The 24,783-nt window shown below is 60.0% G+C and overlaps 4 protein-coding genes across 6 annotated transcripts; 3 read left to right on the top strand and 1 right to left on the bottom strand.

Annotated features, from left to right (window-relative positions):
• The first annotated feature begins 1,023 nt into the window (after positions 1-1,023).
• On the top strand, positions 1,024-5,952 carry PROB1 (proline rich basic protein 1). Its single transcript, XM_053991465.1, has one exon. The coding sequence runs from the start codon at positions 1,024-1,026 to the stop codon at positions 5,566-5,568; it is 4,545 nt and encodes a 1,514-aa protein (XP_053847440.1). The 3' UTR covers positions 5,569-5,952.
• Positions 5,953-6,559: 607 nt separating this feature from the next.
• On the top strand, positions 6,560-7,930 carry MZB1 (marginal zone B and B1 cell specific protein). The gene is made up of 4 exons (XM_053991355.1): positions 6,560-6,751; positions 7,036-7,142; positions 7,346-7,450; positions 7,527-7,930. Exons 1-4 carry the CDS (start codon positions 6,560-6,562, stop codon positions 7,699-7,701), a joined length of 579 nt encoding a protein of 192 aa, XP_053847330.1. The 3' UTR covers positions 7,702-7,930.
• A 34-nt stretch (positions 7,931-7,964) lies between these two features.
• SLC23A1 (solute carrier family 23 member 1) lies at positions 7,965-12,600 on the top strand. Its single transcript, XM_053991456.1, is given in 17 exon segments — positions 7,965-8,019; positions 8,022-8,087; positions 8,090-8,160; positions 8,634-8,705; positions 8,893-8,997; positions 9,087-9,244; positions 9,316-9,404; positions 9,481-9,548; positions 9,686-9,867; positions 10,441-10,561; positions 10,665-10,821; positions 11,008-11,155; positions 11,275-11,380; positions 11,457-11,586; positions 11,767-11,910; positions 12,052-12,147; positions 12,265-12,600. Coding segments are annotated over 17 exon segments (2,016 nt in total). The 3' UTR covers positions 12,513-12,600.
• Positions 12,601-15,666: 3,066 nt separating this feature from the next.
• Positions 15,667-23,209, bottom strand: PAIP2 (poly(A) binding protein interacting protein 2). Of its 3 annotated transcripts, none has more exons than XM_053991282.1 (4): positions 23,190-23,209; positions 19,489-19,654; positions 17,093-17,272; positions 15,667-15,897 (listed from the first exon to the last, which is right to left on the bottom strand). In XM_053991282.1, the coding sequence occupies exons 2-4, from the start codon at positions 19,624-19,626 to the stop codon at positions 15,832-15,834; spliced, it is 384 nt and encodes a 127-aa protein (XP_053847257.1). In that variant the 5' UTR covers positions 19,627-19,654; positions 23,190-23,209; the 3' UTR covers positions 15,667-15,831. The 3 variants fall into 3 exon arrangements, with proteins under 3 accessions (XP_053847257.1, XP_053847255.1, XP_053847256.1); XM_053991280.1 differs by lacking the exon at positions 23,190-23,209 and adding an exon at positions 23,061-23,143; XM_053991281.1 differs by lacking the exon at positions 23,190-23,209 and adding an exon at positions 23,061-23,143 and having other exon boundaries at positions 19,489-19,648.
• Between the last annotated feature and the right edge of the window lie 1,574 nt (positions 23,210-24,783).

The following is a 24,783-nucleotide window of genomic DNA, read 5'->3' as shown; positions in this document are numbered from 1 at the left end:
AATGGTCACAGTGACAACAGCTGTGACAAGTGACACAACACCACCGGAGGCTGCGAGGGTGGCAGGAGAGCAGCACCGGACACCCGGCTGCGGTGTCCATCCGCTTCCCGCACCCACTGGGAGTGCTGTGGGGGGTGGGATGGCCCCTGGAGCTCTGTGGAGAAGCAGGGCCAGGGGTGGCAACTCTAGCACTGCCCTGGCAGTCTGTGCCTGTGCCTGACCTTGAAGAAAGGGATTTGGGGGTTTGAAATCCCACAGACACACTCCTTCTTGCACAAGGCCACCACACCAGTGAGCACTGCCCACAGCAGGTCCCCTGCAATCCCTGTGGGCACAAATGCCACCTGCAAGCCCAGCCCAGCTCAGCAGTGAAGGGTTAAGTGCCAGCCCAGCTCTGTGGGAAGCTTTCCTCTCCTCCTTGCCAAGGTTTAAATTTAGTCCCTGCATGAACGCAGAGGACGTGGGCATCGGGTTGCTCTGGGATTGGCAGTGCTGGGGAGCACCTGCTGCTGCTGTTTCATAGCAAAAATTCCCCCAAAAGCTGGGACTGGGCTGCAGCAGCGCTTGGGGTGGGCAAGCTGCAGAGACCCTTGTGCCATCCCACCACTGGCTTGGGGTGTCCCCAAAACAGACACATGGTTGCAGTCCTTCGGTCAGCTCCTGTGAATCCCAGGGGTGCTCCATGCCCGGGTTGATCCCAAGCTTTCAGTTTGCTCCTGGCTGCTTGGATTGGCTATGGGGGAGCTCCTGCTTGGGGTAGGGTGTGTTTAGGAGAAAGCCCAGCGTGGACACACCATTGCTGTGGCGAGGTGAGCAGTGGCACCGGGAAAAGAGCCGTGGTGAGGAAGGAGCTGCAGCTCGAGATCCTGCCGTGCCCTCAGCACCAGGGATGGGACGTCCCCAGAGGAGTCTGCAGGTCTCCCCCGCTCCGGGGCAGCCCAGGCCGTTCCATGGGGTCACACACCCGGGAGCTGTATGGGATGCCCTGGGACCTGTCCTGCGGTTTGGGGAGAGCAGGGCGGGATGAGGGGCAGGGATGAGCCGGCGGCCCCCCGGCAGGTCCCCGAGGCTGGGGGCGGCGGTGGCATCCCTGCAATGCGCTTGGCATCGGCTGCCCCGGCTGGCGCTGCCCGAGTCCATGTGATCCGGGGCTTGCCCTGCGCCGCCGCCGGGTCCAGCCGCCGGGACGGCGAGGGAGCCAGAAGGTCGAGCCAGCGGCTCCGGCAGAGCGGCCCCAGCCCCGAGCAGAGTTCCCCGGCACCGGCTGAAACCCCCGGGCTCCTCCCTGCCACCATGCCCCGCGGGAAGAGGGACCCGGTCCTGCTGTCCCCCGCCGAGCTGCCCGGCCCCGAGGGCGAGGGGCTCCGCGCGGCTGGGGACGGCCGGCGCTCCGCGGAGGAGGAGGAGGAGGACGGACACCTCCCGGGGCTGCCCCGCGACGACCTCACCAAGAGCATGTCGAGCTCCTCCGTGTCCTCCTACCACTCCGCCCTGTGCTCGGACGGCACGGAGACCTTCAAGGACTGCCTGGAGTTCCTGGACGAGGAGGGATCGCCCGGCCGGGCTGCCCCGGGCCGCTGGGCTCCGGCGGGGGCCCCCGGCGTGCCCCCGCCGCCCGGCCCCCTCGCCCGCCCGCAGCGGGCTCAGCTGTCCAGCGCGGCTAAGAATAGCCCAGCGCCGGGCCAGGGGGGCAGGATGGGTCCCCTCGGTGGGGACCGGCAGCCTGTGCCGGCCGCGGCCGCCGGCGGGGAGCCGGCCGTGCCCCGGCAGCCCGCGGCGATGCTCGCCGGGGCTCCCAGCGACTCGGACGAGGTGGACGGCGAGGTGCAGGCGCTGACGGCCAGGGCTTTCCGCAGCCTCTCGGGGCTCCCCGGAGCGCGCCTCGACATGTGCAGCTCCCACACTTCCTCCAGCCTCTCCAACTCGCTGTCGGAGGACGGCGGGCGGCCGCGGCGGTGGCCGGCGGGCGCCGGGGATCCCCGGGGCGCGGCGACAGCTCTGCATGGCAGGGTGGGCTGGCCTTTCCCCGCCGGCGTGGACGGGGAGCTGCTGGGCAAGGAGCAGTTCGAGTGCGTGGACGTGGAGCTGGAGAGCTGCGAGGCCAGGAAGGGACACGGCAAGAAGAGGACGGTGCCCAAACGCCAGATCCTGCTGAAGAGGAAGGAGAGGAAGGAGACGGGCTTTGGCCCCCGGGGAGATGGCCCAGCGCCCCAGCCCCCTGCCAGGAAGGAGCCCCCCAGCAAGGGCAGAGCCGTCGGCGAGGACTTCAGGCTCAACTACCAGCAGTTCATGAAGGCGGCGTCCCTGGAGGCCAGCACCGACAGGACCAGGGCGGCCTCGTGCCTGGTGAAAAACGTCCTGGCCAAGAAGATGCAGTACGAGCAGCGCATCAAGATGGAGCAGAAGGGGTTGCGGGGCAGCTCGACCTCCTCGGGGCCGTCCTCCGCCGGCACCGACCTGCTGGGGGATGGTCTGGAGGGCAAGTCCAGCTCGCTGTCCCGCTCGGACTGCAGCTTCTCGGCCGAGGACCTGCGGAGCGGCGGGATGCCGGCGGCTGCGGGGAGCACCGCCACCACCACTCATCCCACCAAGGGCGTGGTGCTCAGCGAGGAGACGAGAGAGACTGTCTGCAACCTGAGGAAGACGTTCAACGAGCTCAACCAGAGGATGAAGTACCAGGAGGTGCTGGAGGGCCGCTGGCTGCCCGCGGCCGCGGAGGAGCACGCGTCGGAGAGGATCTGCTACCAGCGAGCCCGCGCCTTGTTCGAAGCTCAGCCCGGGGTGGGGAAGGTGCTGGATGTCGCCCCCCGGTTTGCGAGGGCGCCGAGGCCGTGGCCCAGCTTGAAGGAGCGAGCCATCGGCCCCATCCATTCCCAAAGCCTCCCCTTCAAGGCCGAGAGCCGGGCGCTCCCCGCCACCCCGCCGCGCCGCCCCTTCGCCTCCTCCCGGGCGCAGGAGGCGAGGACGCTGCCGCAGAGCCAGCCAGAGAAGCCACCAGCAGTGCCCCGCCGGCCGCCCAGCCCCGGCACCATCCCGGCATCCCGAGGGTCCCCGCCAGCCGCGCCCCCCAAGGCAGAGGAGAAGGGGAAGGGGCGCGTCCCGCAGCCCCGGGACGTGCGCAAGCTGGTGAAGAGCAGCTACAGCCTCAAGTTCGGGACTGCCGGCGCCTCCCGCGGCACCGTGGCACCGGCGAGCAGCGGGGAGCCGCCGCCAGCCACCCCCCTGGTCATCCACTGCACCTCGGTCCGCCGGGAGCCGGCGCCGGAGCCGGCGGGTGAGGAGGCGCTGGCAGCCCCCGGCCGAGAGCCAGCCCCGGCGTGTGCCGAGGGGCCCGCAAAGCCCCCCGGAGGCCGGCCCGCAAAGCCCCCCCACAGCTCCCCCATCAACATCACGAGGGTCCAGGCCACGCGGAGGGGCGCGGCCCCCACGGAGGAGCCGCCGGCATCGCCCCCGCGCCGGGAGCGGAGCGAGCTCAGGCTGCCACCACGGGCCCCGGCGGCCGAGCGGGTGCCGCACGTGGAGACCCATCTGCACGTCCTGGTGGGCCGGCCGGGCCCCGCGGCCGGGGAGGGCTCCGCGGCTCAGAGCAGCGCGGTGCTGCGGGCAGAGAAGACCGTTCTGCTGCCGCCGCCACCGACGAGTCCCGCGGAGGGGAAGGAGGTGCGCGGCCGTGGCAGCAGCAGAGCGCTCCCCGCCGCCGAGGGGCCGGAGTCGCTGGGGCGGCGGCCCAGCAGCGGTGACAGCCGGGACCCCCGAACCGGAGCCCCGGGCGGCAGCAGCGCCCGGCCGCGGCCTGCGGAGCCGGCGGCGAGGAGCGCGGCAGAGCCCGGTGCCAGCGAGCAGAGGCAGCGGCAGCCCGGCGGCCGGCGGCTGTCGGTGGGCAGCGGGGCCTCTGCCGGTGGTGCCGGCCCCGCCGCCCCGCTCCGAGCCCCGGACAGCAGCGAAGGCCTCCCCGGGCGGCTGCCGGAGCAGAGGGAGACCTGGGAGCACTCGCCGCAGTGGCCGGCGGCTACCGAGCCCTACCCACCTGCTGCCCCGGCAGAGAACTCCAACTACTTGGCAATCCCCGAGAGAGCCTCCAAATCCACGCTGATGCCAAAGCTGTCCTCGGTCCCCAACCCAGGCAGTCCATCCTTTGGGACCCCCTTTGTCCCCAGCTCAGCCAGCGCCTCTTTTGGGGCTCCATCAGCCCCCAACCCAGCCAGTGCCTCTTTCGGGACCTCCATGGTCACCAACGTGACCAGCTCATCCTTTGGCTTCCCATCAGCCTCCAGCCTGGCCAGCACATCATTTGGGACCCCCTTAGTTTCCAACTCCAACAAGTCTTTTGGGGCCCCTCTGGTCCCAAACCTGTGCAGCACATCCTTTGGGAACCCCTTGGTCCCCAATCCATCCAGCGTGTCCTTTGGGAACCCCTTGGTCCCCAATCCATCCAGTGTGTCTTTTGGATCCCCAGTGGTTCCCAATCCATCCAGTGCATCCTTTGGGAGCCCCTTGATCCCCAATCCATCCAGTGCATCCTTTGGGTCCCCAGTGGTCCCCAATCCATCCAGTGCATCCTTTGGGTCCCCTTTGGCCCCCAATCCATCCAGTGCATCTTTTGGGTCCCCTTTGGTCCCCAATCCATCCAGTGCATCATTTGGGTCCCCTTTGGTCCCCAATCCATCCAGTGCATCATTTGGGTCCCCTTTGGTCCCCAATCCATCCAGTGCATCCTTTGGGAACTCCTTGATCCCCAGCCCAGGCAGCTCATCCTTTGGGTCCCCCTTGGTCAGCAACCCAGTCCCCACTTCCCTTGGGCATCCATCAGTCTCCAACATGGCCAGCTCTTTCTTTGGATCCCCTTTTGTCCCCAACCCAGCCAGCGCTCCGCTGGGAACCGGTGCCTATCCCCTTCCTGGTGGGGAAGTGCCCTGGAGCAAGCCCAGCCCTGAGCCTCCCCTGCCCCGACCCACCGAAGGCTCGGCTGCTGTGGGGCCCCCAGCCCAGCCCCACCTGGAGGATGCTCCTCATTTCCTCAGGGGGACCGATGGCCCCTCGCACAGTGGGAGGAGCAGGCAAAGCCCCCCCAAGCCCTTCTCCGCCGCCGTGCCCGCCCAGCGGAGGATGCTCGTGGATCCCAGCAGCGGGAAGTGCTACTACATGGAGCCGCCGCGGCAGCCCCAGATGAAAACGCTCTACGACCCCGAGACCGGGCAGTACCTGGAGGTGCTGGTCCCACCGGTGGCATCACACACCGGGCTCTACCAGGCACCTTTCAACCCGCTGGTCATGGCCCCGGGAGTCTATGGCCCACCCTATGCACCCTACGGCGGCTTCCCGGGGCTGCCGGCACCGCCGCCCTCCGCCCCCTCGCCGCCGCACCCCTCGCTGCCGGCCGCCGACAACCCCGGGACCCCCGGCTCCACTCCCAAGGGCGAGGGGCCGTCCCCTGCCGGGGGTGCTGACTGCGGCTACCTGGAGAGCCTGTACTACATCCCCACGGGCATGCGGGCCAGCCCCGGCCCCGAGCAGCCCCCGGCCCGCTCCAGCCCTGCCGCGCCCGAGGGCTCGCTGCTCCGGATGTGACGGGATGGACCCGAGGGGATGTCCCTTCCCTTGGCCCGGCTTAGCCCAAAGTCAGCATCACCCCTGGCACGGGAGAGCCTCCCTGGCCACGGCTGAGCTGGCAAAGTGCCGAGAGGTAGCGGGCGCTGGTTGGACTTCACTGGCTTCTCATGGAAACGGGGTCAAAAAGGGTATTTTCCGGTGTGAGCACCTGGCAGCCCTAGGGGGACATGGAGTGTGGGCCCCAGCAAGCAAAGGGACCACAGAAGCCCTGCTTCCCCCTGTCCTGCCTGTCCCATCCCAAGGATGACCCAGGCTGGTTCGCACAGGGGGGTGATGGCCTGGCCACCCCCAGCACCCACAAACACCCCAAAATAGTAATAAAAATGCTGAAACAGCTTTAAATCTGCTTATTCATCCTGCGCTTGTGTGGTCTGTAAAGGGAGGCGAGGGGCTGAGGCACTTGGAACCTGCAGTCCTTCTGTCTGTCTGTCTGCCAGAGAAATCCCAGTCCCGAGGAGCAGAAGGGGACTCTGCAGCCATCAGTGAGCACTAAACCCCAAACCCCAGCCCTCAGCGCCAAACCACAACCATGAGCCCCAACCACAACCCTGAGCCTCAAACCCCAGTCCTTAACCCCAAATCGCAGCTCTGAACCCCAAATCCTCACCCAGCCCCAGCCCCTGCAGGTCCACACCATCCCAGGAAGGACTGAGGTTGAGAAGGGATCAGGCTGAGTTACAGGATTGAGTTACTGCAAAAACCTCCTGGAGAGGGGGCAGTCGGTCGGGGACACCCCATGCACAGCCCCCTTCCTGCCGCGACGCCCGGGTCGGACGGGCTGCCCCAGCCGGATGCAGGTGCGTGCTGGCCGCGCCTCAGCGCCGCTCGCCAGTCCCGGGGGGTTTATAGCCCGCCCCGGGGTTTATAGCCCGCCCCGGGGGTTTATAGCCCGGCCGGGGGGTTTATAGCCTCCCCACGCCTCCAGCCCGCACTTTCGGAGCGCGGCAGGATGCGGGCGGCGCTGGCAGCGTGGCTGGTGCTGAGCCTGCTGGGGGGGACAGGGGCCGAGCACACGTGCGGGGACCCCCCCGCCGCCCCGTCCCGCTCCGTCCCCGCGCCCCAGCTCAGCCCCGAGGAGCGGCTCTCGCCCCACATGCCCGAATCCCTGCGCTGTGACGCCTGCCACGCCATCGCTTTCCAGGTGGGGACCGGGGACACGGCACCCCAAAAGCGGCAGTGAGAACCCTTGTGGAGAGGCTTCTGCCTGGGGAGATGCTGCTGCTCCTCTGCGGCACGCCCCTGATGGATATTTCCCGTCGGCACCTAAAAAAAGCCTTTTGGGGCTCCTCATGGACCCTCTGACCCAGATGTGCTTCCTCTGCCGGGGCTGCACAGAAGGGGGTGCAGAGCCCAGCCCCGCTCGGGAGCAGGGTCAAGGACAGGCTGCCACTCTCACTGCCCGGATTCTGCCTTTTCTCACCGCAGATTGAGGAGCAGCTGCACAAGGCAGAAGGGAAGGTGAGCAAGAAGGCTCTGAAGGAGTCGGACTACATAGAGGTGCTGGAGAGGAGCTGCTCACAGGACTGGGAGAGGTGAGCAGGGTGTCCCTGGGATGGGGGTGTCCCTGCGATGGGGGTGTCTCCGGGGTCAGGGTGATCCCAGCTACAGGCGAGTCCCCAGGGGTCAGAATGTCCCCAAGGACGGCGGTGCCCTAAGGAACAGAGTGCCTCGGGGGTGTCCCCAGGGACAGCGGTGTCCCCGGCGACCATTTTGCCTCCAATCCCCCTCCCCGCAGTTACGGGGTGCTGGAGCTGGACGGCGAGAAGCGGCTGTCGGGGCCGGGGCTGCGGACGCAGCAGCCCCTGAGCGTGCTGGTGTCGGGGGGACCGTGGCCAGGCAGGTGAGTCGGGGTTTGGCGGCGCAGGGGCCCGGGCACCGTCCCCTCGCCGCCAGGTGACCACCGCGGCTCCTCGCAGGCTCTCCAAGCTGTGCCACGGCTACGTGGGCGAGCGGGGCGAGGCGCAGATCTACGGCGCGCACCGGCGGGGCCCGGCCGCGCTGCGGCAGCTGCTGTGCCACGGGGACAAGGGACCCTGTGCCGGCCGCAAGGAGCGCCCGGACCCCCGCAAGGCGCTGCAGAACGAGCTGTAGCCCGGCGTGGTTAATGCTTAATGCCCCGGTGACCTTCGGAGCCGACTTCGTCCCCAGCGGGAGCCGACACGTGCCGGGAGATGGGCGCCTTCCCGGTGTCGCCTGTCACCGATGTCGCCGCTGTCGCTCGACGCCCTGCCCGGCCGTGCCAGCAGCAGCGCGGACTCCGTCCGGGCGAGCTGGGAATTACTCTGTAACCCGCGGGCTCTAATGTTTCACCTCGGCGCTGCTTCGGGCGGGTGCAGCCCCAATTAAAGGAGTTAATGGCTGATCCGTGCCGGGGCTGCGCTCGCCGGTTTCACAACCCCCAGCCAATGGCCGCCCTCCCCCTGCCACCGCCACCGCCCGGCCGGGGACTAAAGTCCTTCCCACGGCCATAAAACCCCCCGAGCGGGGACAGCGCCGCCGGGGACGCGTCGGAGGATGGGGACCCGCTCAGGAGACCTGGCTCAGCCCCAGGTGAATGCAGGCGCCGTCCCTGTCCCCATCCCCATTCCTTCCTCGGTGTCATCCCAGGGCGGTGGGGAGGGAGGTGGTGGCCGGGGACACTGACCCCAGCGATGGCCAGCTCAGGGTCAGGATGCCCTGCTGGGGCTGGCAAGGGCCACGGTGAGCCTGGGGACTGCCGTGAATCGCGGGACCAAGGGGACACGCTGGAATGCTGCGGCTGGGCCTGGCTGTGCCACCTTTCCCATCACCTGCAGGGGGGATCCCCTTCCAGACTTTCCAGGAACAGATACCACGTAGGGATGGGTGGGTTTGGAAGCCTAGACCCCTCCTGGGTGTCAGAGCGGGCAGCGGGTGGGACTGACAGGAAACACGCTGGGCCATGGCCTGGTGTCACCCGCATCCCTCAGAGCAGAGCCCAGCCCCTCTCCCGTGGGACACCTGGGTCCACCCTGACCCAGCTCCCCCCTCGTCCCGACTGCCAGAATGGGAACTTGGCTCTGGCCCCCGCGGGCTCCCTGCACACCCCTGGGAAGGAGCTGCCTGCGGCGGGCAGGGTGAGTACCGGGGCACCCCGTGGGCAGCACCACACCCCAAATCCATCTGTGACACACCTGCGGATGGAGGTCAGTCAGCCGGGACCCCTCCCATCCCTGCGGGCACAGGGGCTCCCATGGGGCAGGGTGGGGTGCCCGTCCCTGCACACAGCCCCAGGGTGAGACAGGCTGAGCTGTGTCCCCACAGCAGGACCCTGGCACGGGCACCAGGCCCCCCCGGCCAGAGGTGGACATGCTCTACAGGATCGAGGACGTGCCGCCCTGGTACCTCTGCATCCTGCTTGGCTTCCAGGTACAGCTTGGAAAGTGCCAGACCCCAAATCCCCGTTCCCCGCAGTGTGGGGCACCCCCAGCCCCGCTGAGCCCCCCCTCGCCCCGCAGCACTACCTGACCTGCTTCAGTGGCACCATCGCTGTCCCCTTCCTGCTGGCCGAGAGCCTGTGCGTGGGCAAGGACCAGCTCACCGTCAGCTACCTCATTGGCACCATCTTCACCTGCGTGGGCATCACCACCCTCATCCAGACCACCGTGGGCATCAGGTAGAGCCGCTGCCCCGCGGGCCCCCTGCCCAGCCCCAGGCCCGGGCACAGGCATCCCTCTGTCCCCGCAGGCTACCGCTCTTCCAGGCAAGCGCGCTGGCTTTCCTTGTCCCCGCCAAGTCCATCCTGGCCCTGGAGAAGTGGCGATGCCCACCTGAAGGTGAGGGCAGGGGGGTGCAGGGGGTGTCCGGCTGCTCCCCACCCCCCGGGACCACCTCACTGCCCTTCATCCCCAGAGCAGATCTACGGCAACTGGTCACTGCCGCTCAACACGTCCCACATCTGGCAGCCCCGCATGCGAGAGGTACATCCTGCCACCACCCTGCCACTACCCTGCCACCACCCTGCCACCACCCTGCCACCACCTTGCCACCACCCTACTGCCACCCAAGGCACCCCGACTCCCTGGCAGGCTGCTGACACCCTCTCCATGCCCTGCAGATCCAGGGGGCCATCATGGTGTCCAGCCTGGTGGAAGTGGTCATCGGGCTGCTGGGGCTCCCCGGGGCACTGCTCAGCTACATCGGGCCGCTGACCGTCACCCCCACCGTGTCCCTCATCGGACTCTCCGTTTTCCAGGCGGCTGGTGACCGGGCTGGCTCCCACTGGGGCATCTCTGTGCTGTATGGCATGGGGACACAGGGGACACGGGGGACAGGAGGGCAGGGTTGTACAGCACAGAGCCAGGAGGTTGTCAGAGGCACAAGGTGATGCCTTGTGGAGGTTGACCTAGAACAGAGACTAGACGAAGCTAAAGAATAAAGTAGGGATTTATTAAAAGGTGTCAATGGATCCACCTTGGACAGCACAAGAGCCCAGCCAGGGCTGCACCCAAGATGGGTGCAAAATGGTCACAGAATGGATGACCATTCACGGGGTCTCTCACTTTTATAAGTAATGGTCCATTTGCATATTGGGGTTAATTGTCCAATTACAGCTTCAGGATATAATGTCCCATCCTCTTTGTTTTTCTCTTTTCATTCCACGTTGTTTGTGCTCTTGGGCCTGAGATTTGGATCATTTGTCCTTGGTCCCCAGCTAGAGAAGGAATTGTTCTGTCTCCCTGCTCTGTGAAGAGAGCTCAGCATCCCCTAATATGAAGCTCAGAACTGCACACTAAAGCAGCACAGAATGTGAAAAATAGAAAAGCTGAAACCTGAGGCATCAGAGGGATGCCTTTCTGTCTTTCTCTCCAGGACCATCTTCCTGATTGTCCTGTTTGCCCAGTACCTGCGGCAGGTCGCCATCTGCCTGCCCGGCTACCGGCGGGGCCACGGCTTTGTCCTGCTCCGCATCCAGATCTTCAAGATGTTCCCGGTAGGGACTGGCTGAGAGCATCCTGGGGCGGCCCCAAATTCCCCCGTTTACCTCCACGTGGGCTCGGGAGCGGTGCAGGAGGGTCCCGGTGTGTGCCCCGCAGATCATCCTGGCCATCATGCTGGTGTGGCTGATCTGCTACGTGCTGACCCGCACCGGAGTCTTCCCCAGCCAGCCCGAGGAGTACGGGTACAAGGCCAGGACGGACGCCCGCGGGGAGATCCTGTCCGTGGCACCCTGGTTCCGCGTCCCCTACCCCTGTGAGTGCCCGGCAGCCCCGCGGCGCCCTGGGCCCCCCGATACCCCTTTGCCCTGGGGGATGTGGGGACCTGGTACAGCATCGCCGGGGTGGGGAACGCCCGGGGGGGTCCCAAAGTGGCACCGGTGAGCACCGGCTGGGGAGTCCTGGGCTGTCCCCAACACTGCCCTGCTCTGCCCCCGGGCAGGCCAGTGGGGGCTGCCCACAGTGACCTCAGCAGCCGTGCTGGGCATGTTCAGTGCCACGCTGGCGGGCATCATCGAGTCCATCGGGGACTACTACTCCTGTGCCCGGCTGGCAGGAGCGCCCCCGCCCCCTGTGCACGCCATTAACAGGTACAGCCGGCTGTTCCCCCCTCCACCGTAGTTCACTCGCACCGCGGCACCCTTGGACACCGGTCAGGGATGCTGCCGGAGAGTGGGATGGGCACCAGCCCGACCGTGTTGTTCCTCAGGGGCATTTTCACCGAGGGCATTTCCTGCATCATCGCGGGGCTCTTGGGAACCGGCAATGGCTCCACGTCCTCCAGCCCCAACATCGGCGTCCTGGGCATTACCAAGGTACCGGGGTCGGGGAGGGTCCCGGCTTGGCCGGGGGGCGCAGGCACCGTCACCGCCTGCCGGTGTCTCTGTGCAGGTGGGCAGCAGGAGGGTGATCCAGTACGGCGCCGGGATCATGCTCCTGCTGGGGACCGTCGGCAAATTCACGGCGCTCTTCGCCTCCCTGCCCGACCCCGTGCTCGGCGGGATGTTCTGCACCTTATTCGGTAACTGTCTGCCCCAAACGCAGCCCTGGGCCACGGACCCGGAGCCGCGGGGGCCGGTGAGCCCAAAGGTGCAGGGCGGGTTTGGGAGGAACGGGGGCTCCTCGCACCCTCACCGGGGCTGGGGCAGCCCCGGGCCCAAGGCGGGCACCTCCGCCTGCATCGCCGCGTCTCTGCCGGCAGGAATGATCACGGCCGTCGGCCTCTCCAACCTGCAGTTCGTCGACATGAACTCCTCCCGAAACCTCTTCGTGCTGGGCTTTGCCATGTTTTTCGGGCTGACGCTGCCAAACTACCTGGATTCCCACCCCGGGGCCATTAACACAGGTACCGCCCGCAGGGAAGAGCCGCAGTTTTGGGAGTTTGGAGAAACAGGAGGGCAGATCTCCCGGCGTTCGCCCACCCGGGGGAACAGCGGGGAAATCCGGCTCCTCACAGCACCCCTGGGTCCATCCCACGCTGTCGCAGGTATCCCCGAGCTGGACCAGATCCTGACGGTGCTGCTGACCACGGAGATGTTCGTAGGGGGGACCATCGCCTTCGTCCTGGACAACACCATCCCGGGTAACCGCAGCACACGGGCCGGGGAGGGGGAAGCAGCGGGTTTGGGGCAGATTCCTGTTGATTTAGAGCTGCCGGAGGGGATGGCAGGGGCGGGGGGTGACACTGGACACCCCGCAGGGACGCAGGAGGAACGAGGGCTGGTGCAGTGGAAGGCAGGAGCGCACTCGGACAGCACGAGCAGCGCCAGCCTGAGGAGCTACGACTTCCCCTTCGGCATGGGCGCGGTGCGGAGGAGCCGCTGGCTCAGGAACGTGCCCATCTGCCCGGTGTTCACCGGCTTCAGGGCACGGCCGAGGGGCAGCGGCAAGGCGGCCGCAGAGGGCCCGGACGGCACGGACGGGGGCTCGGTGTGCACCAAGGTCTGAGCGAGGGGAGGCTCCCGGGAGGTCCCGCCCCAGCGCCGGAGGAGCCGAGCCGAGCTCCCGCGGGGCTGTCGGGGTTCGGTAGCGCCCACCAAGGCCAAAGCCAAGGCTGCCGGTGCTCGGCTCGAACGCGGGGCTAGGGAAACACGACGCTGCTCTTGGGGGACACCCCGAGCTCCGGGGTACAGCCTGGGGACCGCCACCCCGTGCCGTGCTCCACCCGAAGCTTTAGCTGGCTGAGACTCGTCCAGCGCTTGCTGAAGCCCGTCAGCCACATCGGAAGCCACCGGGGCCACCAGCTCCCACCCGGGGCCACGGATTTTCACTCTGTGTCCTCGGCTCCAGCACGGTGACCCAGCAGCTGGCACGGGCTCTGCATCAGGCAGTGTCCAGACCAGCGTTAGGATGCCTAACTTAAGACAATACATTAAAAATGATAAAATATTCAAGTACACGTGCCCCGCCAGTGTCTGTGCTGCCTCCTGCACCGTTCCCTCGTCCTTTGTGCACCGCAAAGGCGTCAGCACCTTTGACCGTGCTCCTCCTGGGCTGCCAGGCACGGAGACACGCTGGATTTCTTCCAGGTGGGCTCCGCCTGAACCCGGTGCTGTGGGAGAGGCAGCTCAGCACAAGCCCTCGGCACACCCTTCCTGCCCCGGGAGTTCGGGAGCGCTGGCTCTGTCCTGGCCATGCTGGTGACACTGCTCCATGCCACCGAGGTGCTCTCAGCTGCAGGCACAGAGGTGGCTGACCCCCAACACAGCGGGGTCAGGCCAGTCCTTGGCCTGGATTTACCACCAAAGTTGAGCTGAGGCAACATTGCACAACCCTGTCACAGCCCGGGGTGGCACTGTCACACGCTCACTCCCAAGCCTGAGCAGGGAGAGAAGTGAGAAAATCTGTTAAAAGTGAAGATGAGAGAAAAAAAACACCCCAACTTAAAATAAACCTCAAGGGATGCAAATACAATCACTCCCCACCTCCCACGAGCACCAGCCTGGCTCTGAGTCCCCTCTTTGGCTGCTGTCCTGGCGCTGGTGCCCAGCACGGTGTCACAGGGTGTGACACCTCTCTGGCCAGCTGGGTCCCCTCCCATTTCCTTGTCCCCCAGCCCAGTGCTGGGGCTGGAGCAGGACTGAGGAAGCCTGGGGCAATGCCAGTGCTGCTCAGCGCTGGGTGCCACCACCTCCGCTGCAGTCACACCTCAAACGCAGCAGGGTTGCCATGGACAGCGGCAGCTCCTCCCCAGTGAACATCCCAGGGCTGCGGGATACAGGAGAGGGACAAACCCAGCTCCAGGAGAGCAGCCACGGCCAGGCTGGCTGCTCCTGGCTGCTGCACTCAGCTGCCACCACCCCGAGGTGACGGTGATCATGCTGTGGACAAACTGCAGCCACGCAGGGCAGGACTCGCTGGTGGAACTCCCACTGCAGATAGAAATCAGCTGTGTGTTATTTGCTGACCTTTTTATTTAGGAGCTCGAGTCTAAACTCTCCCCAGGTCAGTGGAAATCCTGGAGTTTTGCCAGCTCTGTGCATGGGAAGGGAAGGCAGTACCCAGCTGGAGCTGGGGTAATTCCATTATCATTTTGCAGAACAGCAGCAGAAGGGGTTGGTGCAGCTGAGCTCCCTCAGGAGGGAGAGGCTCTCCTGACACAGCGAGGTGGCTCTGCTGCAGGGTAACACCGCAGGGTAACACCGGCGGGAAAGCCCCGCCTCACCCTGCCTGTCCTGCAGAGCTGCAGCTCCAGCTGGGCCCCTTCGGTTTCATCCGAGCTTAAAAAGGAGATACTAACAGCGAGGCTGGGCTGTCCTGAGCAGGGTCTGGGCTTGATCCTCGTGGGTCAAACTCAGGATATTCATTCCATGAAGCAAGAGTGGATGGGGCTGGAGAAGCTGCTGCAGCCAGCACTCAACTCCAGCTCTGGGGCTCCTGTGCACCAGGCAGCAGCTTCTGAGAGCCCTCAGCTGCTCCCAGGGCTTCCAGCAGGGCCAGGCTGGGAACAGCCACAGGGAAAATGATGGGAGAGCACGGAGTGGGAGGAGAGGAATAAATTCCCATCCCTGGAAGCGTCCAAGGCCAGGTTGGACACGGCTTCAAGCAGCTTGGGTTTCTGAAGTCTCTTCCAACCCAGAGCAGTCTGTGATTCCATGAAGAGTCCAGCTTCGGCCAGGATCCAGGGCCATCAGGTTGCACAGTGCCAGCCCTGTCCTCCACATGCTGCCAAGTGAGTTCCCGTGCCAGATGCCCAGTTATGAGACAGCCACCACATCATTTCTACTATTATTTATTTTTTTAAATATTTTTGAAAAAATATAATTTTTTTACAATATTTTCAACTTAAACACTATTCACACTGAACACGTATGGCAGCTTAACCTACCCAAATATGAAGTTTAAGAAGCCAAAACTGTTCTAGCTTTAGTAAAAGAAAAAAAAAAACAACAACCAAAAAACCAAAAAAACCCAAAAAAGTCATTGTGCTGTAGACTATTGTGTAGTGATGATTAAACAAAGCAAGGGAAAAGCACCACTCAAATCACTAATGCTGGGGTTTGCCTGGTTAAATCCAGCTGTGGGGAAGTCGGATGCTAAGGGCTCCATAGGCAGTGCTATGTGGGATGCCTGTTCTTGGCAGGAACTGTGATGGATCTCACACCTCCCTGAACAGCACGAGAATGGAAGGTTTCTAACATGATCACACACTGCAAAGGACAGGTAACTGCTTCCTCCCAATCGCCTGGATGTTAGTTCAGGAGCTGAGATCTACGACTCTGTACAGGTCTGTGAGATTTGGGTTAAGCTCATGCTGCTTCCCAGGATCAAGATGTTTTGTAAGGGGGGAAATTAACATTAGTAACAACACTGATACCTCAAAGGAAAGTTAGCTAATTTGCATAACAATCAGATCTCCTCACTTTCACTTGGAAGTTAAGGCATTATCAGGTGCAAGCTAGCACCAGTTAACAAATCTTTAGTTAAAAACAGACCATTCACCGCAAATTCCAAGTCCTGTTTAAAAAGTCAGAGTCTGCAGAAGGTTTTATTAAAGTGGTACTTTGTCTCAACTTGACTGGTGCTTCTTACCTCACTGCCTCCTTCGCACAGAGCCAGGGCCCAATTATGTTTTCATTAAACTTTTGACAGATTTACTTAATAACAGTCTCAGCACTTTTATTGAGCATGCAAGACTAACAAAACTTTGGCAATGCATAAGTGTAACACAGTGACAAGAAGAGAGAGCTTTTACAATTAAATCTTCTAATACTGGCTTCACAGTGTGGAAATTGTGCTACATCCACCAAAAGAGGGCCCAGTCTACTCAAATGTTTAAGTACTTCACCCCAGGAACAAACTCCTTTGCATTTGGATTCAGATTACTCTTGACCTGAGGAAGGGAAGAACAGAAATTGAGGTGAATAGTTATTTTCAGCTTCCATTTTCAAGCTGAAGACAATGAGAGGCAAAGGTTTATGGATATAGAGTAACAATCAGGTATACAATAGGCTTCTGACACTTAGCAGCAGTCTATAATCCCCAGAAAAGCCTGTTCCTCTGTGCTACTCCCTGAGTTATCCAACCTTCCTTAGCACTACTGAAGTTTCAGCTGGATGAGGGCTCAGGGAATAAGCAGCAAACCACAGGCATGCACCAAACCCAGCAGCTTCCCCTCATGCTGAAATAGCCTTTTCTCAACTTGAGCTGTTAAAACGTGCCATGAGGTTTTTGAATTTTGCTTATTTAAGCAAGAGGTGACTTGTTCCAGGAACTTCAGCCACTTCTGGGAATTTCTTGTGTATGAGCACTGTATTGATTTTTTACATGTCTCTGACTGTGCCTCCCCTGTCCTGTCCCTTGGCAAGCTGCTGCTGCTCCATGCCCTGCAGCTTGAGGTGGGCACCAGCACCTTCAAAAGGAGCTCTTTATCACAAAGAAATGGAGGATTAGGCTTTTCTGATCTTGACTGAGGCTGAAACTGCTGCCTGCAGCTGCTTCAGCTTGGGAAAGTCAGGATCTGCATCTGAATCTCAGAGCAGTTGTGTGACAGGATGGTGTGGGGTCTGTGCTTTGTACGAGGAACTGTGGGAAATTCTGTGAGGGAAAATAAGCACACACAGCCCTTTCCTTTGGGTTGAGCTCTGCACGGAAGTCACATGGCAAAAAGAGGGAAATAATCACAGTTCAGCTGCTTTCCCCTTCCCTAGAATTGCTCCAGGGATCTGCTGTGGTTCTCCCAATCCCAACCCTGGGACAGGGCTCAGACCAGCCCAACGTGTCACTGCTGGTGACCCTTTCCCAGCCCTGGCTCCACTCAGTGCCCTTCTTTCATAACATCCCACCCACTCCTGGAGTTGTGCCCTGGGAAAGGCTGCACGTGGGTATGAAGAAAGCCACCAAATAGGTCACTGGGCATCTGCCTTCATCCCATGAAGACACCTCCTTCCCACCTACCCTGCACAGCCAGGCAGGCTTTACCAGGCTCCTTCCTGCTGGAAAGAACTTTCTCTTACAATAAGCAGCAGTAAACCCCAGCCTTGCACAAAGACTTGAGCTTTAGCACTAGAATGAGCAGGTGAGCTTACCACCAGATCCTCCAGCGATGAGCTGTCACTGATAACAAGGTCATTGAACTGGTCCTGGATTTGATCCATTGTTTGTGGGAGATCACGGGCTGGAATAAACCATTCATGCTCCTCCTCCTCTTCCAGCATCTCCTGGAAACAGCGCTCAATGAATTCTTCTTCCCACAACTCCTCTTCAATCTGTGCAATGAAAAGAAACTGCTTCAGCAACAGATCTGTTGTGAGCTCGAGGGGGTTTATTCCCAGGTGTGTGCACCCAGCTGACCTTCCCAGCTGTCCAGCAGCACCCCAGCCCAGCACCATGTCCATGCAGCAAGGAGAACATCGGTGCTTTGTCCAAGGGATTGGGGCTGCAGCTGAAAGGAAGAGGCAGGAAAACCCCCAAGCCCCAGCTGTTTTGTTTGCAGCTTGTTATGACCTAAAGGAGAAGGAAAATGTAGGTCCCAAGCAAAAATTTCAGCTGTACCAACTAGTCTGGACTGAGCTCACAGCAAGTATGAGGAAGGGAGCTGTGCCAACACACAGTCAGGAAACACTCCCCAGGAAAGTGTCCTGCGGGACTCCTGGGGAAAAAATAACCCCTACCTGTCACCTGGAACAAGCAGCCTCTCCTCGCTGCCGGTGTGTGCTCACCCACTGTGCTCTCCTGGGGAACCCCACCTGATCCCAGCAGCTGTGAGGAATGCAGCCCTGCTGTCCTGGGAGCAGGACAAACCAACCCAGGCAGAACTGACACACAGTGCAGACATTAAAGCAGTTTTCCTTGGTTGTTCAGTAAACAAGCTTTGGAGTGAGTTCATCTTACAAGTTTTCCATGTCCTGCATCAGTGTTTAAGAGAGGAAAGCAGGGAAACAGAAGCTGGTGTGAAGGACTTGCCCAGACACAAGGGAATGGAAAATTGATTCAGGACAGATTTAGAAGTTCACTCAGTGGAAGCTCGAACAAGTTTTCCCATCTACCCTTCTCTCTGAAATCAAACACCTCCTCAATCCCAGAGTAGAAATTCAGTTACCACAAACACCAAATCAAAAACATTAACACGAGATGATCGGGACTGCTGTGCAATCTGGGTCCTTGCCCTTGGGGCAAACACACCCACGAGCTCACCTGGTGCTCTGGGGAACAGGGACTCATCCCCACATGCCCCGAGCCACCGCCCAGGCACTCCAGAGGCAGGGAAGGCTGACTCAGTGATTCCCCCAGCAGCACTCCAGTCTGGGTGGCACCTCCAGGAGGCACTGCCTCCCTCCTGCTGTGGGCACGCTGCCACAGGCTCCTGTTACACAGGGCTTGCCCAGCTCCAGAGGCTTGGTTACAGGCCTGTGCCCCTACAGGTGCCTCCATGGCAGCTCCAGCAGCACTACATAACGTTCAATTCCCCAAATAGCTGGAAATTAGGACTGCCTGCTTTTATTTTCCAGCTCCAGTTTAACTTGCTCTGGCTGCCAGAGGGCTGTGCCTGCAGCAGCAGGTGACCAGGCTGCCCCAAGTGTGTCTGTCTGAACAAGACCCCTCTCCCCTCACACTCCCACCTTTCCTCTGCTCTGACAATGGAATCTGTGCCTGAAAAATCATGGCACAACTCAGCTCCTTTGCAGAGAACTACACTCCCTGTATGCTGTGGGACAGTTCCTGGGAGAAAAAAACACCAAACAGGAAACAATGCATGAAAGGAGAGAGAATGGAGGTGCTGTGAGCAAACCTGACTCTGAATGAGCTCAGAGCTGCTGGCAGCCTGAGGATCCCATGCTGGCAGCTCAGCACCCAGCACAGCCACAGCTGCTGGAGCACAGGCAGCAGCTATGGAGAGCACAGAGCAAGCTGGGAATGGGAAAGGGATGTGGAAAGAGGCGGGCTGTTCCCAGTCTCCAGAGCAGGAGAGAAAAGGAGAAAAGGGTGACAGAGGCAAGGTGGCAGAGGAAGGTAAGGCTTCCTTCCCACCTGAGAAGGGAGCTGTGAGACTCAAGTTTTAAAATGAGCAGCTGTCACCCAGCACCCTAGGGAGCAGCAGTGCTGTTCCCAAGGCAGGTGTGCACCTGGAATTCCCCAGCTCAGCACTGGGGCACTCAGCATGTCCACACACGCACGCCTCCAGGCCAGCCCTTCCCAAGTGCCACGTACTTCTGTCAACTCTGTTCTCCCCTCCCTCCTGCAGAAGCAGGGAATTAATGGATGTATCAGAATGTGCTGCACTTCCTGTATTTTCCACCAGGACTACAGAAGATCATCATTTAGTGCCAGAGCAAGGGAGACCTGTTTGTTCCCCAGGATTACTCCAGAGAGCCGATCTGAAACTCCCTCTCCAAAGGCCTGTCAGTGGAGGAGCCCAGCTCTGTCCCTTCAGCTGGGAAGTGACACAGGACAGACGGGCCACTGAAAGCAGGGAATGACTTGCCTGCCTGTTAAACTCCTCCTCGTTCTCCATCCACATGTACTCAGCAAAGGGGTTGTCATCCTCGTGGGAGTGCCCGTTGATGATCACATCCTCGCTGATGATGCTGGGGCTGGTACTGCTGCGACTCGGGTCCTTCATGGCTGCCACTCCGATCCCAAACCTGCAACTGAGCAGGGCAGCAGTTAACACCTGCAGATTCCTCATTCCCTGCCCTGCACAAGCCCAGCCCAAGGGAACGGAGGCTGCACCTGCATTTGGAGGCTCCAGGCAGCCTTGCCCTGACTGCAGCAGAGCTCTGAGATCACAACAAGGAACAGCATCACAAGCACCATTCCCATTGTGTGCGGATTCCAGGGACAAATTCATTTCCCAAACTGAACCTCACCGAAGCCAAGCACCACCGCCAATGAAAAGTGACAGGAAAAAACAGGAAGCACACGTACTTGCCAGTAGGAAAATATTTAAACACTCAAAAGGAGAATTTGTTTTCCAAAGCACTTTTAAGTGTTGTGTGTGACGGCACGAGCCAGGTTTCACAGCCCTTTCCTGCTGGGAAACCTTGCATGGAGCAGAAACCACGAGGAACTGACCCTGCACCTGGAAATCTGTGTGCTCTGAGGTGACACAACATTGCTGCCCTTCTGTACCATGCCAAAATACACAGATCAACACTGGAAAAGCTCAGTGTTTGTTGGATACTATGTCTGGTAGTATCAATTTTCTTTAAACAGCATGCAAAATGAGTCAACGTCTTAAAAGAACAAAAGACTTAAAAAAAAAACCTGATCAAAAAATCCATGACTCAAGTAAAATTTGAATGTTTTTCTCATGTTAAAATTCACAATGAAAGTTGCAGCAGCGAGTGAAAATATTTTTATTTTATTAACAGAACTTCGTTGTCTGCATATCAAAAAGTGACTTCTTCAGAGAGGAGGGTATCAAAATACAGCCCTGCTGCTACTAGAGTACAAGGGCTTATCACCTCACATTTTCTCTTTGCATTCCAGTTGGTCCTGTTATCTAGGGAACTAATGCAAGTTTTGGTTCAAAACTCTTGATAATACCAGCTAAAAACCTGCCACATCTGAGTGACCAATTAAGAAAAGCACAAAGAAGAAGGAACCTGCCTGGCTTGCTCTGTTCCACAAATCCTTTGATTTATTTCTCAATCAAAGGCAAACCCCAGCACGGAAGTCACTGCAGCTCCCTGGGAAGTGCCACAAACGGGAGCAGATGCCTGTATTCCAGTGTGTATTCCACCGAGGGAAAACAGGTTCTTTTTGATGTTCTTTCAAAACAAACTTGCTGAGGATTACTGGCAACATTTACATAAAACAGGAAAGGACGTTGCATTTAACACCCCAATTCAAGCTTGAAATTGCTTTAAGCCACTTCAGCTGTTCCCAAGCCAACACATGGGATGGAGTACAGGAAATAAAGCCTAAAAAACCTAATTTCTTCCCCTGCATTATCCCCCTCCCCTTTTTACTGGCATGTGTTTTCACCTTATCTTTTGTGGAGCTAGTCTTGATATTATTATTTTCCTGAAAGTAACTGCCTCAGCAATGAGGAACTCAGGCAGCTTCTACACAAAGGTGACTGTACACAAGTCCAGAATGGTAAAAATAATTTAAAAAACCAACCCAAACCAAACAAACCAACCCTACTCGTTTGTGTAAAGCTTGGAAGGGTAATTTGTTGAATCATGGGCCAGCTTTCCCATTCTTAAGTGTTCCCACCAGACAGGAGCTCTAGCTTTAGGAGGGACAGAGGGAAGTCCAGCTTGGACCAAAGCAGCTTTGCCCACCACTGCCCAAGGATGATGGGGATATCTTCAAGAAGGACCCAGGCTCAGCCGGAATATTTGAAGTTTATCTGATGAAGCCCTCAGTCCATTCATGCCTTTCCCACAGGGAAACATGCCCACACTCACTTACCCTGCAGGAACACTGAGGAAGCCCCAGGCCCGTCCCTCACTCACAGCACTCCTGATTTAATTTTCTGCAGCTTCCAACAGAACAAATAAACCTTCCCATTTCTCCCCTTCAAGACACACACCAGATTTCTGTGCTCACGTGTGAGGACAAGCTCCGTCTTGTCTCACCAGCACTGGTACAACCTTTTCAGTCAGGGAATTCTGAGGGGAAGAGCCAAATGCCACTTCAGTCTTGCAAAAAGTCCCAATCTAAGCAGGCTGCTGCAGGAAACAAGCCCCAGTGCCAGGCTACACTGCTGCTAGGAATAAAAATAACCCATTTTCCATCTGGGAGTAGGTGGGAAGCAGAGGAGTTCAAAGCTCCTCACTCTAGAAGAGGAAATGTAACGTTGGCAGCGCTAAGGAACAGAAAACAGGGAGAATTCTGCCACGGTGACACACTGTGAGGTTCTGACCCAAGCTCCTCTGGGATTTTGGTGTGGAGTGGGGGCAGTGGAGCAAGCACACTGCAAGTGCATAAGGAAAAGACACTAATAAAAATCAGGATTTGTATCTTTGGAATGAGGACAGAAATAAAAAATCCTTTAACAACAGGCTTTCAGTTAAGCCTGAGTTGTTTTCTGTATGCAGTGTGGAGATTGTTACTCCAGAACATCACCAAGGCCCATTAATTCACCCATTTCCCTGAATTTTGCTGCAGTTACAGCCATGAAGAGCCCTTGACCGACCATCATTAAAATTCAGAGCTTTGTGACTGAAGAGTCTGCATTTAAAACCCAGTCACGAAAGAAGATTATCCACTGCCTTCTCCGGAGGTGAGGTCAGGCCTAATTGCATGCAGCAACCACGGGTCCTTACCCTAACCCGCCACAGAAAAGAAGAGAATAATTAAGTAAAAAAATTAAGATATTTGCTTTAAGCACTTAAAAACAGCATGGTTTTAGTGGGAGCTGCAGATTAAAGGAAGGTGTTTTAGAGCAGCTCGGCCAGAAGTCAGTGACTTGTTTATCACCCGGTGATTCCTCCTGCGAGTCGGCAGCGCTGGCCCAGCTCCTCCTTATCTATCGAGATTAGCACACGGCTCTTATCAACGGAGCTGATTATAACCGTCTAATAATTACACTCGCCCAATAAACAGATTTCTTAATCACATCCACGCGGGACGCCAGCGCTATCTGACACAAACGCCTCCGAGTGCTGCGCTGGAGGTTACCGAACGCAGCCGCCTCCCCCGCGCGGGGCCGAGGCGGGGGTTGTGGGAGCAGCGCCCCGGCAGGGACGGGGCCCCTCGGCGGCTGCCGGACCCGCTCCGTGGCCGTGTTTCGGTAAAGCGGGGCCGCCGCCGCGAGGCGGTGATGTCGGTAAGCCTGGCGCCGGTAACCCCGGCCCGCGCCGCTCGCTGCCCCGGCCCCGCGCGGGCGGGAGCGCCGGGGGGCCGCCGCCCCCCCGGCCCCGCTTTGTTCGGCACCGGCCGCCCCCGCAGGCCCCGGATGGCGCCGCAGACAATACCGAGGGGCGGCCCCGCCGCGGGGGGTGGAGGCCGCGGCCCGGCGCCGCCTCAGGGGAGGGGGCGGCGCCCTCGAGCCCCCGCGGCGCTGCCGGCGGTGCGTGCCCGGGGCCGTCCCCCGCCTCTCACCTGCGGTGCGCAGAGGAGCCGCCGCTCCGCCGTGACCCGCCCGGACCCCACCGGACCCACCGGCCCCGCTCCGCTCCGCCCGGTCCGCGCTCGGCCCGGCCCGCCCCGCTCCGCCACACACCGCCGGACCTGACGTCACTTCCGCCAACGCCGGGCCCCGCCGGCTCCGCCCTCTCTCCCCCGGAAGCGGCGGCGGCAGGCACGCGCCAGGCCGCAGCATCGGCGGGGGGGGCCCGGCGCGCTGCACACCGGGACGCGTAGTCTTTCCCCTCCACCCCTCCCGGCGCGCGCCATGCCGGGAGCTGTAGTCCCGCACGGCACCTGGCGGCCATTTCGCGCGGCGGCGCGGGGCACGCCGGGAAGCGCAGTCCGGCGGGGCGGCCGCCATCTTGTGGCAGCGGCGGTGAGGGGCGGGGGCCGAAGAGCCCCGGCGCTCACGGAGGGATCGCCGAGCGCCGCGGGGCTCTCGGAGGGGGATGCGAACACTCCCCGTTAGCGGGCTCCCCCCGAGGCTCCCCCGGTCTCCCTCGGGACAGCAGCTGACCCGGGAGGCGCAGACCCCTCGCCTCACTGAGGGAGGGGGATAATGGAACACTGGTGGAACACACTTCACTAAGTGGTGTTTGTAGACGGGCTCGTGCATTTTAAGGCTTTCTATCAGGAAATGGAACGCAATAGAGACTCTTTTTCGAGTACGTGCCGAGGCTTCAGCCCCATTTACAAAATGGGTTCAGAAAGCCATTTTTATTCTCTTTGCCTCTCCTCTCCCTTTTCCTCAGGGGAAGGTGGAAACGCCTTTCCTGCCCTGCTGTGCCCTCACTGTGCCCATCGACAGCCTCACGGAGGCACAGGAACCAGCCAAAATCTGGAGCCACAAACCCTCCTTGAGCCGGCTGCCCCAGCTGCAGCCAGGCGTGGCACACAAGCACCTGGAACTGCCCAAGTGCCTGTGAGTTTATACTGATTTCATCAGCCACCATTACCAACTTGTTCCCAGGGCCCAAGGGCTTCCCCACAGTCCATCAAACACTGCAAAATACCCCTGCAAGCATCATCCTTAGATAAACAACACCATGCTCTTGCTACTCTTATTTCCACAATTTCCAACTCTACAAATCCAGCAGGATGTGGTTTTCTCATCTCTAAGACGTCCTCACAGCTGAAACTCGTGCTTGAAGTGCAGAGCCAAACATTTCACACTCACCCTCGTGCTCTGGGATTTCCCTCACCTTTCACAGTGCAGTTATTCCCAAATAAGCAGCCCACAACACCAGCGTGTGTGTCTGGAATCTGTCCTCAAGATCAGTTTTTTCTGGCACCTTTTCCTCCGAATTTACCCTAAGGGCTCTATTCTCCCTGCCCTCTGCATGGGAACAGAAGACACTTTGCAGAAAGCAGTGGGTTTGATTTAACTTCTCTGGTGTAAAAGCATACTTACACTTGCAATCACTCACACCTGGCAATGCTTTATGTTTAAACACTAAACATTATGTAAACAGGTAAACACATGCTTACCTGTTCACAGGTCAGCACTCAAGTTACAAGATCAGCACAGGTATTAGCTAAAAAAAGGCTACTTTAAAAACTGAATGTAGTATTTTGATACATTAATCTTAAATGCACATTGTAAGGAACCTTAAAGGACCTTTGAAATAAATTATCTGCCACCCTCAGAGAGAAGGGGTGCCTGGTCTGCAGCCACAGCAGAGGGACTCAACAGCCT

The sequence above is a fragment of the Vidua macroura genome, chromosome 15 (genome assembly GCF_024509145.1).
Source record: "Vidua macroura isolate BioBank_ID:100142 chromosome 15, ASM2450914v1, whole genome shotgun sequence".
Lineage (NCBI taxonomy): Eukaryota > Metazoa > Chordata > Aves > Passeriformes > Viduidae > Vidua > Vidua macroura.
Note: the sequence above shows the minus strand (reverse complement) of the source record. Positions and strands in the feature narration are given on the sequence as shown.

Bases quoted from the DNA above. Each gene is read 5' to 3' on its own strand.
- MZB1 (XM_053991355.1), top strand. From the start codon at position 6,560: ATGCGGGCGGCGCTGGCAGCGTGGCTGGTGCTGAGCCTGCTGGGGGGG. The intron at 6,752-7,035 runs GTGGGGACCGGG...TTCTCACCGCAG, and splicing joins GCCACGCCATCGCTTTCCAG to ATTGAGGAGCAGCTGCACAA. The intron at 7,143-7,345 runs GTGAGCAGGGTG...CCCTCCCCGCAG, and splicing joins TGCTCACAGGACTGGGAGAG to TTACGGGGTGCTGGAGCTGG.
- PAIP2 (XM_053991282.1), bottom strand. From the start codon at position 19,626: ATGAAGGACCCGAGTCGCAGCAGTACCAGCCCCAGCATCATCAGCGAG. The intron at 17,273-19,488 runs GCAAGTCATTCC...TTCATTGCACAG, and splicing joins AGGAGGAGTTTAACAGGCAG to ATTGAAGAGGAGTTGTGGGA. The intron at 15,898-17,092 runs GTAAGCTCACCT...TCCCTTCCTCAG, and splicing joins CATCGCTGGAGGATCTGGTG to GTCAAGAGTAATCTGAATCC.
- PROB1 (XM_053991465.1), top strand. From the start codon at position 1,024: ATGAGGGGCAGGGATGAGCCGGCGGCCCCCCGGCAGGTCCCCGAGGCT.